Source organism: Brachyistius frenatus, unplaced genomic scaffold (assembly GCF_029030835.1).
Source record: "Brachyistius frenatus isolate BFR_SWC_R1_liver_20210118 unplaced genomic scaffold, ASM2903083v1 Contig_10, whole genome shotgun sequence".
In the NCBI taxonomy this organism is placed as follows: Eukaryota; Metazoa; Chordata; class Actinopteri; family Embiotocidae; genus Brachyistius; species Brachyistius frenatus.
This window is the reverse complement of record NW_027210609.1, coordinates 1,471,071-1,488,021: the sequence shown is the minus strand read 5'-3', so window position 1 is coordinate 1,488,021 and position 16,951 is coordinate 1,471,071. Positions and strand designations below refer to the sequence as shown.

The following is a 16,951-nucleotide window of genomic DNA, read 5'->3' as shown; positions in this document are numbered from 1 at the left end:
TGTTATTGTGGGACGGTTCTGACTCAATGATTTCTATGATTGGCCTTAATCCCGGCCGAGTGGAGAAGACAGAATGAAGAGCTTAAAGCAGACTGCTCTCACTGACAGGCTCCACTGGCTGCTGCTGCTGCTGCTGTTGGCGGCGCTCACTGGTATGCTCAGTCTGCTGCCCCCTAATGGACTAACTGCTGCATGACATTGCATCTCTCTGCTCTGCCACAGAGCACGGACCAGCTTTTAAGGCCATGTCACAGTAGGGACTTTTTGATGTAAAATGAATTTGTCAGCAACTATGACACACAGCAGTTTTCACTCCAATTTGTGTGCTTCTTAGGTTGTGTGTAAGAAATTTGTCCCTAACATGGCATGAAAGCAGCACTGCCCACAGATGTCCTTTAAGCTGTCTCTAGGTAAACATGCCATTGCTGACAATTTCTCCTGATGATGCGTTTTTCATTAGATATATAGGTAGATGTAGAGAAGATGTAGCTTCCAGTGATGCTTTATCTGGATATTTAATTCAACATTGCGTGAAGGACCAAAGAAAACTGTTCTATATTTAGACGTCTCTTTTTCACTTAGCTTAGTGTCTTGCTGTTATGATTGCCACTGTTCACAGCAGCCAATCATTTGTAAAATTTACTAAGGGTCTTCCTTTGCTGCATTAGTCACTCAGAGAAGGTTAAGTGACCTCGACAGAGTCATTTCACAGTCTTTTGGTCCCCAAAGTGACTTAAACATTCCCAGAAACCGAGCTGAGGGGGTCATTCGGACCATGTTGAGTACCTTATTCAAAGCTGCAATCACATGTGCAGTCTGTGTCGTGTTTTCTAAAGTGCCCTCTCACTCAAACACGCACATTGTAGGGCTGTTTTGGAGAGTCCCTCCAGATCACACAGACGAAAGCGCGGCGTGTCGAGTGCCCTTTAAGTTAATGCTCAGTGGAAAGGCCTAACAGGCTACAGCAATCACACAGGCGGGCCCGGTGTCGAGTTGGCGCTCACCACAGCATGACGCTGTCCGTCCCTGGTGTGTTGTCATTCCCTTAGAAATAACATGACTTTGAGTGATTAAACTGCTCCCCTCTGGAACAGAGCAAACCGAACAGTTATGAATATTAAAGATCCTAATCGTCTCATGCTGCGCTTTGCTTTTTTTTTCTCCCCCTGCTGTCTTCCTGCTCTGTGAGTTCACAGTGAGGGAGCGACAGCGTTCTTCAACAGCAAAGACATATCCAAGCTGTTACAGCCCGATATTTGGCTGTTCGTACAATAACAATGACACCTGCACTATTACATAGAGTGTTTTCATACTTTACAGAATCCTTTGTGTGTTGTTTAAGTGTGAAGACCTTGTGGAGGCAGTTCACATGCCACTATCCATTACACGGTGGTGTTTATGGTTCTTGACCTTGCCTGAAGGCTTGATGACAAATGGCCCAAGATGTGATGCATTTTGCGTCAAGGTTACAATAGCAATAACATTAGAGCTTCATGCTTATATTGTTGACTCTCCTAGTGTATTTTTGCCTGTATGCTGTAGTGTTATTTTCTGTGTTGTGTGGGCCTGTACTGAGCTTATCTGTGCTGCACTGTGCTGATCTCACTATGCTCATCCAGTGCTCTAAGCTGCTTGGGCTCCAGCCACCAGCATAGATGATATATCCCTGCCCCCCTCCTTCCCACATCTCTCACTCTGATTCATTGGTTGTTTGTGTTGCCCATCCATCTGGGCCAACACAGAGGAAGGAAAGACACATGAAGACACATGGCTGTTTTGGAACACGGGGACTGCATTAAGCTGCTAGGGAAGAGATATTGTCCCAGAGAAATGGTGGCCTACCAGGGAGAGAAGGGGGGAAGAATACCAGGGGAGAGGCAGTTGGGAAAAACGTAGAACTGAAAGAAGAAATGATGTGTCGTCCACTCATAGGGAGAGAAATGGATTTTCTAAAGGGACAAAGTAGAGATTCTTACTGACAGATTAAATCCAGAGAAAAAAGACTGAGCCAAAGGGATGAAAGGGTAGCTAGATCATAGATCATGAGACAGAATGGAGGGGGGAAAAAGAAGCCTGGAAACAGTTAAGTAAATGCAACTTATTTTTATATCCTCAAAAAGAACTTTGACTATTAATAAAAACATGAAACACACCAGCTGATGTGACAGAGTAAAATCATAAGGCTTTAATTTTCAGGCTGACCTCAGAGCTGACAATGCAGTGAGATTATTGTTTAGCTGCGCTGTTTATCCTTAATTGGAAAATTGTAGTGTGGATAGCCTCCCCAAGAGATTACCACTATGGCAATGCCCTTTAGCAAAGCTGACCCTCTCTAACAAAAAAAATACAACTGCTGTCTTTTCTGATGGGCTCTTTGGTAATAATTTGATTGAGCTAATTAGATCCTTATTTCATTGTTTCAGTTTCCTTTTATTTTATTAGGAAATGAAGGAAATCTTATCGTTGTTGTTTAAGGCTTGTTCAGGTGATTAAAATCACAACGCAAATGCATAAAGACACAGAAGAAATTGAAATGATCCACATTTCCTGCTATTGTGTGGTGCAAATTATGTAAGTAATATCACATTATGTACATACTTTGAACCATTATGCTGTACTAGGTGTTCTGTGCCTGGTGTGTGTATGTTGAGATGAGGTGGAGTCGTATTGTTTCTGTGTGGCTGTGAGTAGGAGGGTCTGCTGAAATGAGGTGGGTGGGGCTCCTAATAGAAATAGGACAGCTTTTACTATAATGAGAGTTTATGTCTTGAGTGTTTTTGGGAGATAAAAAGCCTTGCATGGTAGGGGATGGATTCCATCAGTGTGACTCCACAAATGAATGAGCTCTCACTGTAGCAGGGGTCTAAATAGGGTTAGTAATTTTAGAGCCGTGGGACTTAGTGACTGATCACACTATTCTGGGACAAAAATAAGATCGCCCCCTAGAGGCCTGGGGAAACCTAGATACTAAGGCGCAAGAGGGAGGGAGGGATGTACTGAAAGGAGGAGAGGCTCCAAGGCTTCACCATATTTGCCACTTGGATGACTTCCTATATGAGAAGCCTACATACACTAAGCCTCTTCAAGGATAAGCCTGAGCTACATCATGGTAAATGATGTTACACTGTTAAAGCTTATTTCATGACAACATCAGTGGGAAGTGGTGCTTGATACCAGTTTGCGATGTCGATATTATTACATATACTTCAGTACAACATAGTAACATAAAATGCCAATACACTTTACATTCACTCAAGCTATTGAAAGGCATTCTGTGACACATGGATCTACTCTGTAAATTGGAGTTTTCCTCTGTGTTGGGGAAAAAGCAGTTTCATATTTGTTGGTATTTTGGTGTAACTCAGACCCCTTGTCTGTGTGGATGGATGGAGAATGATTTTGCATTTATAGAAAATGGATAGTGCTGAGGTGCTACAACCTTGTGCAGACCTTTCTGTTTCCAAAATATAGTCAATCAAACCATGAATCCTAAACTGTATTTGCTTGTGAATGTGAGACTTACTAGCAACTTGACAGTACCTAAAGACATTATTTTTGAATCGCACCTTTCCAGCTCATGTCCACTTCTATTTACAAGAATTGACAAATATTGTATCTTGTTGGCAGACAAGCATCCACCTGGAAGTGCACACAGCTATCATACAGCCAACCTGCAAATGTCAAGATCAATCTTTATGGGTTTGCAGTGGTGTAGAACTCCCTCAGTGCCACTGAGAAGTAAATAACTTGTGGTTATGATTGTAGCACAAGTTTGTTCACATTGTGTATCATACCCCTGCCACTATTATCACCCTGACAATATGTAACAACACTTTTGGTACATGATCTTAAAATTATCTAATTTAATTTAATTTTCAAAATAATATATAAATTATTTTATGATGATTTGGAGAGTTCACGGTTTTTAAAAGTTTTGTTTCAAGGGTAAGTTCATCATCTTTTTTTTTTTTTAATATAATAAATCCATTTCAACTTTCAACGCAAATTGTCTGTAAACTGTTTACAATTACGGCTGTTTTTATGATGCTATACTCTAATTTAGAACGATACTATAAGCAGGACAGTTGTTGTTGGGTTTGCTCCTGCCTAATCATCTTAATTATCCATTTAATTTACAGCTGTACTGGCTTTTGTAGGGAACAAGGTCACCATCCCCACCTTACTGTCTGGCTGTCTGTCTCACACACACACACACACACACACACACACACACACACACACACACACACACACACACACACACACACACACACACACACACACACACACACACACACACACAAATCAATGTACTATTGATTTCTGATACTTACACTGCTGTTTTTGTGTTTCCCTGTAGAAACTGGCCAAGGAGGCAGAGCTGCTTCAGAAGGAGCATGTGTGGCAAGACGGTGTGACGGTAAAGTAGGACACCCGCTCCTCCCCCTACTTCTCAAGACTTCTTCTATTTCCCTTTCTTTCTTTTCTAGGCAAACTGGTTTTATCTTCCGTTCGTCTGCCCTTTCCCAACTGTTTTTCAATTCCTCCTCAATTTAGCAGTTTTATTTATAACCCTTTAATGACAATGTGATCAGCATCACAGAGACATTGTGGTAACTAGTGCAAAAACAATACTACACACAAGCAAAGTCTTACATGTATCACTCACACTAAAAACTACTTACTTTTGGGGTTGTTCATTCTATGGTTTTCAGGTTTATCTAAGAGCTGTCATTATGTTTTGTTTCAGACGCCATAGCAACTTAGACATGGTTGCAGTCTCTTGCAGCTGACCTTTAAAACACTTGAGATCCGCTTTTGAAATCTAAAACAGCGAAATGGTATTACTTTGTCCTGTTTGTGAGCCTGTTTGCTCAACAGACTGTCAAATTTGCAAACATACAAATAGTTCACAAACATGCACACACAAGCATACAGTGTGGGTGTCTCTGTATATGTGCATAGATAGATAGATAGATAGATAGATAGATAGATAGATAGATAGATAGATAGATAGATAGATAGATAGATAGATAGATAGATAGATAGATAGATAGATAGATAGATAGATAGATAGATAATACATACGTACATATCCATACCGTACACATATACATGCATACCTTACCCTACAAATGCACATCACCTACTGTCATATCCTGTTTCTCCAGGGAGACAAGCTCGCTGTCATGGTACGCTTCCCACAAATTAATTTTTAACCCCACGCCTCCTGGGGGATATTTGAGAGAGGGCTTTAACTGATTTAAAATGAATAATAATGAGACCTTCTTCCTTGCAAAGTCCATTTTTATTGATGGTTGCTTACACTCTGAAGCTGTAGTCTTGGGGTGGCTGGGCTGCACCCCTCCCTCTCACCCTGCTGGTCCGAGGGAGGGAGGGAGGGAGGGAGGGAGGGAGCTGCAGTGCGGCTGTCCCTTCATCTTAGGCCTGAGGGGGGTTGATGCCTGCCTCTCCCCGCCCGGCTCCGGTGCACCTCAATCGGATGTGTAGCCATGCAGGAAGTGGATCCTGGGTCACAGTGACCAAACACAGCACACCTGTTCATAAGTAGCTGCATCCAATATGGCATCAATACCTCCTCAAGTGGAAAAGCCAGCACTCTCTGTAATCCACCCCTCCACCTCCAAAACCTCTCTCTCCATCTGTTTCGGCTCTTTCCCCTTTCTCTTCTGCTTCTACCCCTCTTTCTGTCCAGCCACTCGGCTCATTCCCACCCTTATCCGCTGCACTTCCATCACATTCATACACCTTTTTCTTATCTGTGTGTGTTGGTAATCAGGCATGAAAACCCTTGGAATATACCATATTGACACAAATACTGCAAAGGAATCATAATAGTGCTCCTTCATTAATAATGTATTGAGCTGATTCATTTGCCTTTATAATTAGGCCAGGTAATGAATCTCAGCAGGGGCAACTGTGAAACCATTAAAAAATTTCATAAAGAGGTGGTGGTGGTGGGCGGAGGTAGATGTGCCACATCCTTGCAAGAAAAACATTTTTTTTCCTTGTTTGTAGATTTTGTGCTTTCCTAATTTCTCTTTGGGTGAACACTCCGCTGACTGACACTCTAATTAGATTAGGGCTGCATGCTCTTTGGGCATATTAGGAGAAATGCGTTGCATCTTAAACTAGAGGGTGGAGCAGTCTGTCAAATGAAGAGAAAAAGTGCATGAGAGACTGTGTTTTGATAGAATTTGTGTGTGCGCGTGTGTGTGTGTGTGTGTGTGTGTGTGTGTGTGTGTGTGTGTGTGTGCGTGCGTGCGTGTGTGTGTGCACGCGCTCAGGTGTGGGATGGAAAAGCATAATGTGGTTGTTTGTGTTTGTCGGCGAGCAGGTATTTTTTTTGCATGTGTTTATTAATGGCAGGTTCTGTACCTGGCCCAGCCCATCTGCTCGCCTCGCCAAACCGGTGACATCATAGAAACTCAATGACACGCCTGTTCCTCATAGCGGCTGCCATCGCAGCTGTTACCGTAGCAATGGGAAGACCTCATTTTTTCTCTCTCTCTTTCACACACGCACACGTACACACACGCACACGTACACACACACGCACACACACACACACACACACACACACACACACACACACACACACACACACACACACACACACACACACACACACACACACACATTCAAGTGTTGTCCTGGTCTAACAGCAAAGCCAGTTTCTGACCAGCCTGATTGCTGGACATTATGGATGTCAAAATGTTCATCGTAACAACTGTTGAGATGGTCGTTCGGGGTTTTAAATCCATTGGAATGAAATGGTGTGTGAAATAGACATTAAAGTGTTGGATTGCCACTGATTTCTCAAGGTCAGGTGCCCTTCCCTCTGCGACACTCTACTATTGTGTTGGCACCAGAGTCATCCCAAAGCGACGCAGTCATTTCAACACTGTTTTGCAATTCAACTTTAGGGGGAAATACTTCAACCCTTCTTCGTTTTGTAAACTGAAAATCATCACTATGAAACCTCTTTGAATATCATTAGCATGTAACTCATTTCTAATTTTCCTGTTTCAAAATCAAGTCATGAAACTATTGTGAATCCTACTTTTTGGAACACTGCTGAATGTCATATGCAGTGTTTAGAACATTATTTAAATCTAGAAGAAGCCAAGATGCAGTTTGCCAGTTATAAGTAGTTGTTAAGATGCTTTAATGCTTCTCTTGTTTTTTCTCCCAGAACACGACCAAATACAGTTCCAGTATTAGCGACTTTTTAAGTTACATTTACAGCAAGAGGGTTTATGGAGTGGCTTCACTCAAAACTAAAATTGTATCTTTCATGCCGAAACCCATTTTAAAGACAATGATAGAAAAACATAAACATATTCATTCACATAAAGGATACAAAATACAGAACAAATACTCAATTTAAATCTAAATAAATTTCTCAGTTGATTCATGCTTATTTCTATAAGTAATTGATTAGTTAATAAATTGATGAGATTGTTGGAAAATTGGACCTGTTTTCAATCACTCCCAAAATGACATGATTTTTTTCAGCACTGTATATTGGACCAATGTGTCACATACCTAAATGAGAAAAGGGCATTTGTTAAAACAACATACTGTAAATGACTGTTGTAGAGCACCAGAGACAGGTGAACTAGACGTTCATGACCATGGTAACCAGTGACTGTTTGTTAATACAGGGTGCTGGGGCGCCGCCCCCACCAACGTTGAGGGAAACTAAAAATACTACTTTACCATGTAACATAAATTAATTATATAATCAGAGTTTGCTTGCAAAATGCACCTGGTAGTCTGTCAGTGTCTGTAAGCATTCAATAAAAACTGTTTACAAATTGTATTTAGTTAATTTCTGTGTAAATACATATACTTCCTGGTGCGGGGTGCCGGCCAAATGAGAATGAATGCAAGTCCTTCAACTCTTGGCAACCACGGGACCCGATGCTGCTTTTCAATTAGCTGTTTCAGATTTTCCACCCTTCCTCTTTTATTGCCAGAGGATCTGTATTGTTTTAAGTTTTTTTCTTTTATCTAATGTGATTGGACAACTCTCGACGCCATCTATCAGATTCACCTCACATCCACCATTACGTAATTACACGGTTACTTCTTTGCTATCTGACCGGCAGTGGGACTTTAGGGGGAACTTCAGGGGGAACTGCGGAAAATTCTGTTATTTGTGTTATTTTGAATAAAATTCTGTTATTTGTGTTATTTTGACAAATGTAAAATGTAAAAATGTAACAAAATGTTATTTTGACGAGCACTTGGCTGAAACGAGTATCCAGTACGGATAATGTACTTTTGATGAGTACAAGTGTCATTGATTAAATGTGTCGATATCAGTGTTGATGAAGGCTTCTAACAGACACTAGCTGTGTGCACACATCGGCACAGCTACACACAGAGTCCCACCTCCTCGTCTACACAGACTGGTGCAGTTTGAGACTCACTGGCCATGCTGTCAATAGAAAAGAAGCTGGTGACTGAGAGGAATGACTTTAACCACTTTAAGTCATTGAGAAATTGACAGGCCAGAAGGAGAAGAGGGCAAAATGTGTATTAAAGTAGTGCTACTGGCAGGCAACATCAGTGTGTTGTGTTGTTTTTAGATTCATTTTGGCTTAGTTGGAGTATGTTTGTTCTGCAGTTCCCTTCAGCCAGCCCTGTCTTTAATTTTATCATTTAGATTTTTCATACCACAGGTTATATGTTTTTTTATATCAGTGTTTCCCATACATATACTTTACATGGGCAGACCCGCCTTTTCCTCACTTACTGTATATAGAGGAAACTCAAGAAGCAATTGAAATAATTTCAACCAAAAAATTCATTATACAAAATTGTTGAATCTGGTCTCATCTTTATATTATGTATTTATTTTAACTTTTGTACCAGTTTATTGATTATTTATATATATATATATATATACACCACAAGAGCTGGTGGAGACCAAAAACGGAGCAAGAAGAGAGTGAATGCAGGTGGTCAAAAAAACAACTCCGAAGGAAGATTATTTTTATGTTCATGTTTCAGCAGATATCAGTTACTGTAGCTTTAAAGAGTGTACATTGTATATTTTCACAGAGCAGCTATTGACCCCACTGACATACATTGATTTAGTGATAATGGATTATCCAGAGAGATATAAAAAATTGTATCAGTTAGTTTTTGTGAGTCTCTTTTAAATTGGCAGCTTTGTAAAATTATTTTAAAACTTCATAATGCTGCAAAATTTATAAAAATGAAATATTGCCTTTGGTCAGCATCATTTTCAGACTAATGATATGAAAATATATATATATTTGTAGCTTCATTATTGTCAATTAGTTGTTTAACTACTCATAATTTTTCCATTCATCCCAAACTGTATTTATTTATGCTGCTGTGATGACCGAATTTCCCCACTGTCGGATTAATAAAGTCCTAATCTAAATCTAGAGAGGTGTGTGATGATGACCATAGCACAAGGAGGGTTGACATGAAGTGCAACATATCGGAACCAAAACACAAGATTGAATGAAAGAAAGGATGGAGATTGTGGAGATCGGAGGAAGACATGTCCTTTCATTCAGATTGTGATGTGGCAGCTGCTGTACGCTTGAAATGCATTAGTGCTAATAGCTGTGCCATTAGGACAGAGATAGGCACTCTGTTGATGGGTTGCCATGATGAAACCAGGGAGAGGGGGTGCCAAAGAGAGGCATGGAGGGAGAGAGAGGTGTAAGTGAGAAAGCAAGTGAGTGAAGGAAGAAGGCATAAGAGACGGAGAAAACGGGAAACAGAGATGGAGCTATCTTCCAGGCCATTTACTGCAATCATCACTCTCTAATCAATCAAGCCTTTCATCATAGGACAACACAATCTCTCCTTTTCTTTCTTGACTTCTCTCTCAGTTTCCCTCTCTTCATCTACACTCAGCCACCCACTCTCATACATAACAGTGGTATGCATGTGACCTCTCTCTGGCTCTCTTCACATGTATGTTCATCAGTACTTTTGTAACACCTAATAGTCATACAGTATATTCTGTAACCCACGGTGTTAGTTCGCTCTGTAATTCTAATAGACTTTAATGGTCTTAATTATCTCCTGGCAAATCTTTAAATTTGATATTGTAAATGTTCTCATATATTTTAGTGTTAATCTGTGGTAGCTGTTTTTAGCCAGTATTTTAGCCACATTTACTTCCTTAAAGTCACAATAGGTCCATGCAGAGGTGTAACATGACCTGAAGTGCTGGGTGCAGGAGTCGCAAGGGTTTGTTCACTTGACCAAGTTCGTCTCCTTTCATAATGCCTCTATTTGAGCTAATTGGCCCTTCAGAGGAAATGAGTGAGAATCATTGTGGCGACTCTCAGCCCAGCCCTTGAAGCTACCAGCTCCATTAGCCACAGAATACATTAGTCTTATGAGGGCTGCTTTGGACAGATTCAAATTCAACCTCTGGTAAAATAGACAGAAACGAAGGCATGCCTCACTGTGGCTTTGTTTTATCTGTCGCTCCTCTTCATACGTTAGTATTATAAGTTATTTGTCCTTTTCTTTGGTTGTCTGAAAATGTTGCCAAGCCCTTATTTTCATCCCTTGCTCATCCCAAATGTCCATTTGTCCAGACACATGCATTGTAGTTTTTGTTAGCAGATCTTTTCCCGCTGAATATTACATTATTTCTCACCTCTACTGCCTTCAGACAAGATAAACCCATAGAAAATTATGCTCATCTGTATTGCAGTCCAACAGTACACAGCCTATTCATTCCCCAATTCTAATAGTCTTTGCTATTGGACATTGCAATAAGTAGCATGGCGGGTGTATTTTATCTGGAAGTGACAGTTGCTGTTTTTTTCTGTTATAGAGCTCACTGACCACTGTGATGTCCAGATTTTGCCTGTGTAGGATTTCCTGAACAAAATATCCATCATTTACTTTAAGTTAGCTGCAGACCTTCTAAAAAAAAAAATGTTTTTGCCAAATGTCTTGTGTCAGCACCACAGCAACCAAAACTCTAAAGGATCTCCATAGCAGAGGGCAGAGGGGGTAGAAGGTAGAAATATAGCAGTGAGCCCCTTTTAAATGCACAGTGCTTATTTCCAATACTGATAAGCATAGCCACATTGTATAATCACAAATAAACTGAATCTATTGTCAATGTGAGCATTTTTTTTTTTCACTTCCTTATGGCGGCGCTGAGACTGAGTGCTCACAGCCTGCCGAGCACGTAATGGAACTCATAAACAGTGTTATCACTGAATCCTGAGCCATGGAACTGACTTCCGTCTGCTCGTCACTGCAAGGGAAAGAAACGAGGAGGGGCTATGTGGAGAGAAATCCCTACCCAGTTTAAAATGTTGTTACATTTGAAAGTGAGTTTCTTCCCTGTCAAATGTATTTGATGTTGTGGCCGCCTCGGTGAAACTGGACTGAGCTTAACTTGTACTCAATACTAAGATTCATCTATAATGGATGGCAACACACACCAACAAAAAGAAGGCATGCAATCTATAATGAAAGCATGTGTAGGGGGTGTTAAGTCACATTTGTTCAATTAATCACTTAGTATTATGTTAATACAGATTTCACCTTAAACTTCCATCTCACTGCAGCTTCTTTCCTTTTCCTGCTCTCTCACCTCTTTTGGTGCCTCCCTTCACTTTCTATCAGCCGCTGCACTGTTCATAGCTTTGATCAGTCATTTGGTTGCTGTGGTGACCCAACAGTTTGGTAATTTCAGCTTCTTGATTGCGGCCTGCTGTGTTTTGCTTAAGTGGGGCTCTCCAAGGTGTAAAGGTCCTTCTCACCGTTTTTTTTCTTCTTCCCTGCACTGACTCTTCTTTCTACTCTCACGTCTGTGGCTTTTTCTCACAGTTTACCTGATGTTTCTCTGCTTCTTTGAGAGAAACCTCTTGATGAAAACTCATGCTCTTCTGCTCTCGAGCAGGGGGACATTGCATGGGGATGACTGAGAATGGAAAAGGCGTTAAAATATGGGAACGGATGATGACAAACGCAAAGATAAGAGACGACGGAGAAAGAAAAGTTCAGGTTCATCAGTAAGCCTTCTATTAGGAGGAGTTTGGCTAGATGTGATGCAGTGTGCTAGCCAGGAGGGAGGGTTGAGAAAGTGGCTCCCATATCTAAATCCCACTGATCGATCCTCCTGCCTCACAGGAGATGGAAATCAATAGTCAGAGAAATCCAGTGAGCAACGCTGCAGACCTTGATTTTCCCATTTCAACACATGGCCAACAGCCATGAAATGTTATTTTAAAGGGTAAACCTGCTGCCTCTCATCCCTTTTGAGCAGGATACAAAAAATAAGTACAAATGGACTGGTAAGCACTCAAGGAATACTGTAGATTTCTGTATTTAAATATTTTTGAATATAAATTAGATGAAATTTAGATTTTCTTATCTTAAATTATTAGGTGATAAATAGATTCATATAATGATAGAAAACTATTCTACATCAATTTGTTTTTACCATTTTATTCAATCTATTAGAGAGGTCATTACAAGAAATTATGGCAGAGATAGAAAATAACATGACACCACAATATTACAAGTCTTGAAACAAGGATGTTGCAGTTCATAGTCTGAGCCGAAAACACTCTTGTACCCACAAGGGCATTATGGCAACAGTTTTTACAATTGATCTATCTATCTATCTATAGATTCATGTTAAACATTGACTTGTTTTAGTTTTTGATTGTAAATTTAGTAATTCTAGGTTTTCGCGCAGGTTGGACAAAAACAATTTGAAGGGATTATCTTGTACTGTTGTGGTCAGTGTTTATCACTATAGTCAATCATTTACCTATAAATTCAACAGGTGCAGTTCCATATTGTTTTGTTTTGTACCAACTAAAAGAAATGTCTTTAAGAAAACTGTACATTTTCTGTCCGGGATGAGTCTGCCGAGGTGTTCCAGTAAAGCGATGTGTCTGAGCAGCTACGTTGTCATTTTGTGAGTGGGGAAAGGATGGTTATGCTGTAGCAAAGGGGAAATGACTGCTCGGGCTTTAATGATTGCTTGGTGTATTCTGTCCCCGCCATCCTTGGCGACTGTCTGCAGATATCTTAAAGCAGGGTTCCCTTTGTCATTTGAATGTTGAAATCATTATAAGGGACAGCAAGGCATCTGATGGAAATGATTACGGGGTCGAAAATAACAGGTTTTCTTTGGCCAGCGCTGATTGTTGATTGGGCACTCTGAGTCAGCCTGTAAAAAGGAGGTGGTGACTTTTCAGGACTGTATGGACTAGCGGTGGTGAAATGGCTGAAAAACATCCTTGAAATGAAAAGCTACATTAAGCCTTCCAAGAAAAACGGAACCTGTAAACATTTTTTGCAGACAAGTGCAGCACCAGTGTCATACCAAGCTGCATTGTGATTGGACAGGAAGATCCAGACTGAGCACCAGATTATGCTTGATTGGTCAATGCAGCTACGGATGCCGTAAAATGCTAGACCTGGATAATTGCTTCTGCTTTATCAAATCCCCCAGGTATCCAACGATAGTGTTAATATTGCCTTGGCCTGTTTATCTTATTTGTCTTTATTTGGTGTTACAGCACCTCTTTCCTGCTTTTTCTGTGATGATCAGATTGGAGGCTTGTTTGGGAGGTGCTGGCATGCGTGTGTCATGTTGGATAGGCTTTTTATCTGGCACTGTGTCCATGCAGGGTGGTGATGCTATCGGCATTAAAACCTTCTCCTCAATGGAGCCCTGTCAGCCAACAATGGAGAGCAGCATTACCCAGAGTGCAGCAGGACAAAGCCTTCTTTCCTTATCGCAGGATTGGAATATTCACAGACTGATTTAACTGCTTTTACCAAGGGGAAGTGTCAGGCTCTGAAAGGAAGAGACAACACAGCAGAGATGGGAGAGAGAGAGAGAGAGAGAGAGAGAGAGAGAGAGAGAGAGAGAGAGAGAGAGAGAGAGAGAGAGAGAGAGAGAGAGTGCAGAAGGGAGGAAAAAGAGAAAAATAGGATTCTGTGACCTGCAGGGTGTTTACAAAGAGAGACTTAAAGAGTGGAAATTGCAGATTCATGGGCGAAATTGGGGGCATGAAATATAACCATTGCATATGTTACCTTCTTTCTTTAATTATTTCTTTTTAATTTCACAATAATCAAGAATTCTCTCCTCCTCAATTGTTCTCTCTCTCTCTCCTCACTCACTCCTTCTATGTCTTGGTCTGCTGTCCATCTCTGCGAGTCTTTGAAGTGAGCCTGCAGTTAGGAGGAGGCATGGCGTTCTGTCTGAAGGGGAGCAAGACATTGATGAGATGTGCATGGAGAATGTCATTCACTCTGCTGAATTTGCACTGTGTATTGGAGCTTTAATCTGGGGGCACATTTGTTTATTGGCATACAAGTGAACATCTGCATGGAGCTATGCTTGGACACCATGGTCTCAGCAGCTCCCTAATCGCTTAAAAGCCTGGAGACGCAGAGCATGCCAATGAGAGAGCGGGAGAGAGCGAGGCAGCCGCGCCCAAGGCCTCAGTCATGCACTCCTTTATCTGAGTTTCACTTCAGCTCAATAGCTCTCTCCCTCTCTCACTTTCTCTTTCTTCCAGGCCAACAGTTTGATTTCCAGTTTGCTGGTTGACTCTTTATTGACTTGACATTTTTAAAGAAGCATTTTGGGAACCTTCAGTGGTTAAGGAAACAGACATATTTCTCAGGACCAGACACCTCAAACAACATGTCTACATTTATTTGTAAAGTGATCTGACAAGGAACCAGTTGGTCTCTTTCCATTTAAAGTGCTTTAGTCTTCTTGGTTAAGTCTGTAAGGCTTTGCACACCTGGATTCAGGTAGTTTATCTCATTCAGTCAGATCTTCTCAACCTCCGTCAGACTGTGTGGGAAGTGTCTGTGAACTGCCATCTTCAGGAGTGCCAGTGCCACCAAGAATGTAGTATGTCGACACAAATAGACATCTGACAGTAATTATTAAGGTAACACGGTGTACCGAACACAAGTCTCATACTGTGACGAACACCCTGTACCCAATGAATTGGGATGAATACACATTTATATTTCCGTAGTTGAAACTACATATTTTTGGTGAAACTTTTCAGAGGCATTAATTCATTACTGTGGCCATAATTCAATTGTATGGAATTTTAAAATGTAATCCATCCTATCCTCACTGACAGAAATGAAGTTGACAAGGTAATAGAAATAATTCTCAAAACTTCAGACTCCAAAACCTTCAGTAAACACCTCTCCAACAACAAACTGAGCAAACGCACCTAAATAAAGGTAGGATTTATTGCATGATTATTGGAAAAAAAACTGTATTAACTAAGATAACTTGCCTATTAAACTGGTGACTATGTATATACAACTGTTCTTAAATGCTGTCTGGTCAGCGACACAAAAATAGTTTGTTTGCACTTTAACATTTCTGTTAATGAGCAATATGCCCATACCCTGTAAAATATTCCAAATTGCTGGAATCAAAACGTCCCCACCAAGGAACAAGGTTTCATGTTTTATTCACACACAACCTCTGCAATTCAATATCAAAGTGATTAAAGGGCTTTTAGATCTCTGACAGATCTTTACATGTCATGATTAATTTACCTGTTTGAACATCATATTTCATGAGCTCACCTTTTCACACTTCTACAAACCTGTGAACCATATAAACTAAAGGAAATGCGCTGAACAAATTAGTTGCTGATGCCGTATTGTGATTTCATTTTGACATCTCTACATTTTGTATCAATGTCCTTGTGTATGTATTTCTATTCTTCAGAAGAAATTGGACGTCAGTCATTTCTTACTTAACATAAATTAATTGTAATGGATCTGGGTGGCGTGTGTGTGCACTGGAGTCGACGTGTGTGAGTATGTGGTAAGCCTGGAGGGTTTTATCTCTCTCTGGAGAGCCTCACCAGCTAATAAAGCAAAGTGTTTATCTAGTTCAAATGTTTAGTTTTGTATGTTTGACAGCTAGAGATGGGCTATAGGGATGTTAGGGAGGGAAAGAGACAGAGGAGATAGGTAGAGACAAGAGGAGAGATTGGAGCAGAAGAGATAAGAGAAGGAGTCCGAATGTATAGCTATAAAACAGGTTTGCTGCAAACTTGACTAACTCTGGAGCCAAATCCCATTGTATGTTCTTTTTTTTTTTTCTTTAGTCTGGTTGCATTTTCTGAACACTACGAGAGCCGTGTGTGTTCGTGTGTTTCTTATGGGCTGATGTGCGTGGGTTAATGAAGAGCAGTAAATGAAATCCTTTATTGTGTTTGATATAATGTCAGCTTCCATTAGGGAAACTGGTGCGAGGAATGATTGCTAGACTATCAGGGCCAGGAGAGAGGTGCACTGTGTGAATTTGAACGTGTGTGTGTGTGTGTGTGTGTGTGTGTGTGTGTGTGTGTGTGTGTGTGTGTGTGTGTGTGTGTGTGTGTGTGTGTGTGTGTGTGTGTGTGTGTGTGTGTGTGTGTGTGTACCGCATGCTTGTGTGCACACCCCAGGGCACGGCAGAGGCACACAGTGTATTCTGTAATTATAAAATCATTAGCAGGTGTCCAGAGGAGATATGAATATGACTGTAATCTGTCCCCACCCATGATGGAGCGCTTGTCTCGCACTCAAATGTCAACCTGTCTCAGCCAGCACTTTGAGAGAGCTCACAGATTAAAATTCAAAAGATCTAGTCCCAGTGACCATATTCAATCATGACACGTACCCCTACATATGACAGTCTTTTATATTTACCAGACATTTTTCAGTTTTGTCGCCTTGTTCGTTACCGGAGGGATAATCTGTCATGGTGTTCTTCACAAATGAATATAGTTTGGGCTTTTAAGGTTCTAACCTTCACCTGAAAGGGAGAATTTGAAGTTTCAATGTGTGACCACAGGCAATAGATGGCTTAGAAATATCATGCTGCACACATCAACGACAAGAAAACACGCTG

At 40.8% G+C, this 16,951-nt stretch overlaps 1 protein-coding gene across 4 annotated transcripts in view; it reads left to right on the top strand.

Annotated features, from left to right (window-relative positions):
• The window catches only part of cacna2d2a (calcium channel, voltage-dependent, alpha 2/delta subunit 2a), a 142,961-nt gene that overhangs the window by 66,117 nt on the left and 59,893 nt on the right, over window positions 1–16,951 (top strand). For all 4 annotated transcript variants that reach the window (XM_069690787.1, XM_069690786.1, XM_069690789.1 and 1 more), the window contains exon 4: window positions 4,361–4,420. In XM_069690787.1, coding sequence (XP_069546888.1) covers window positions 4,361–4,420 — 60 coding nt within the window. The remainder of the gene's footprint in view (window positions 1–4,360; window positions 4,421–16,951) is intronic.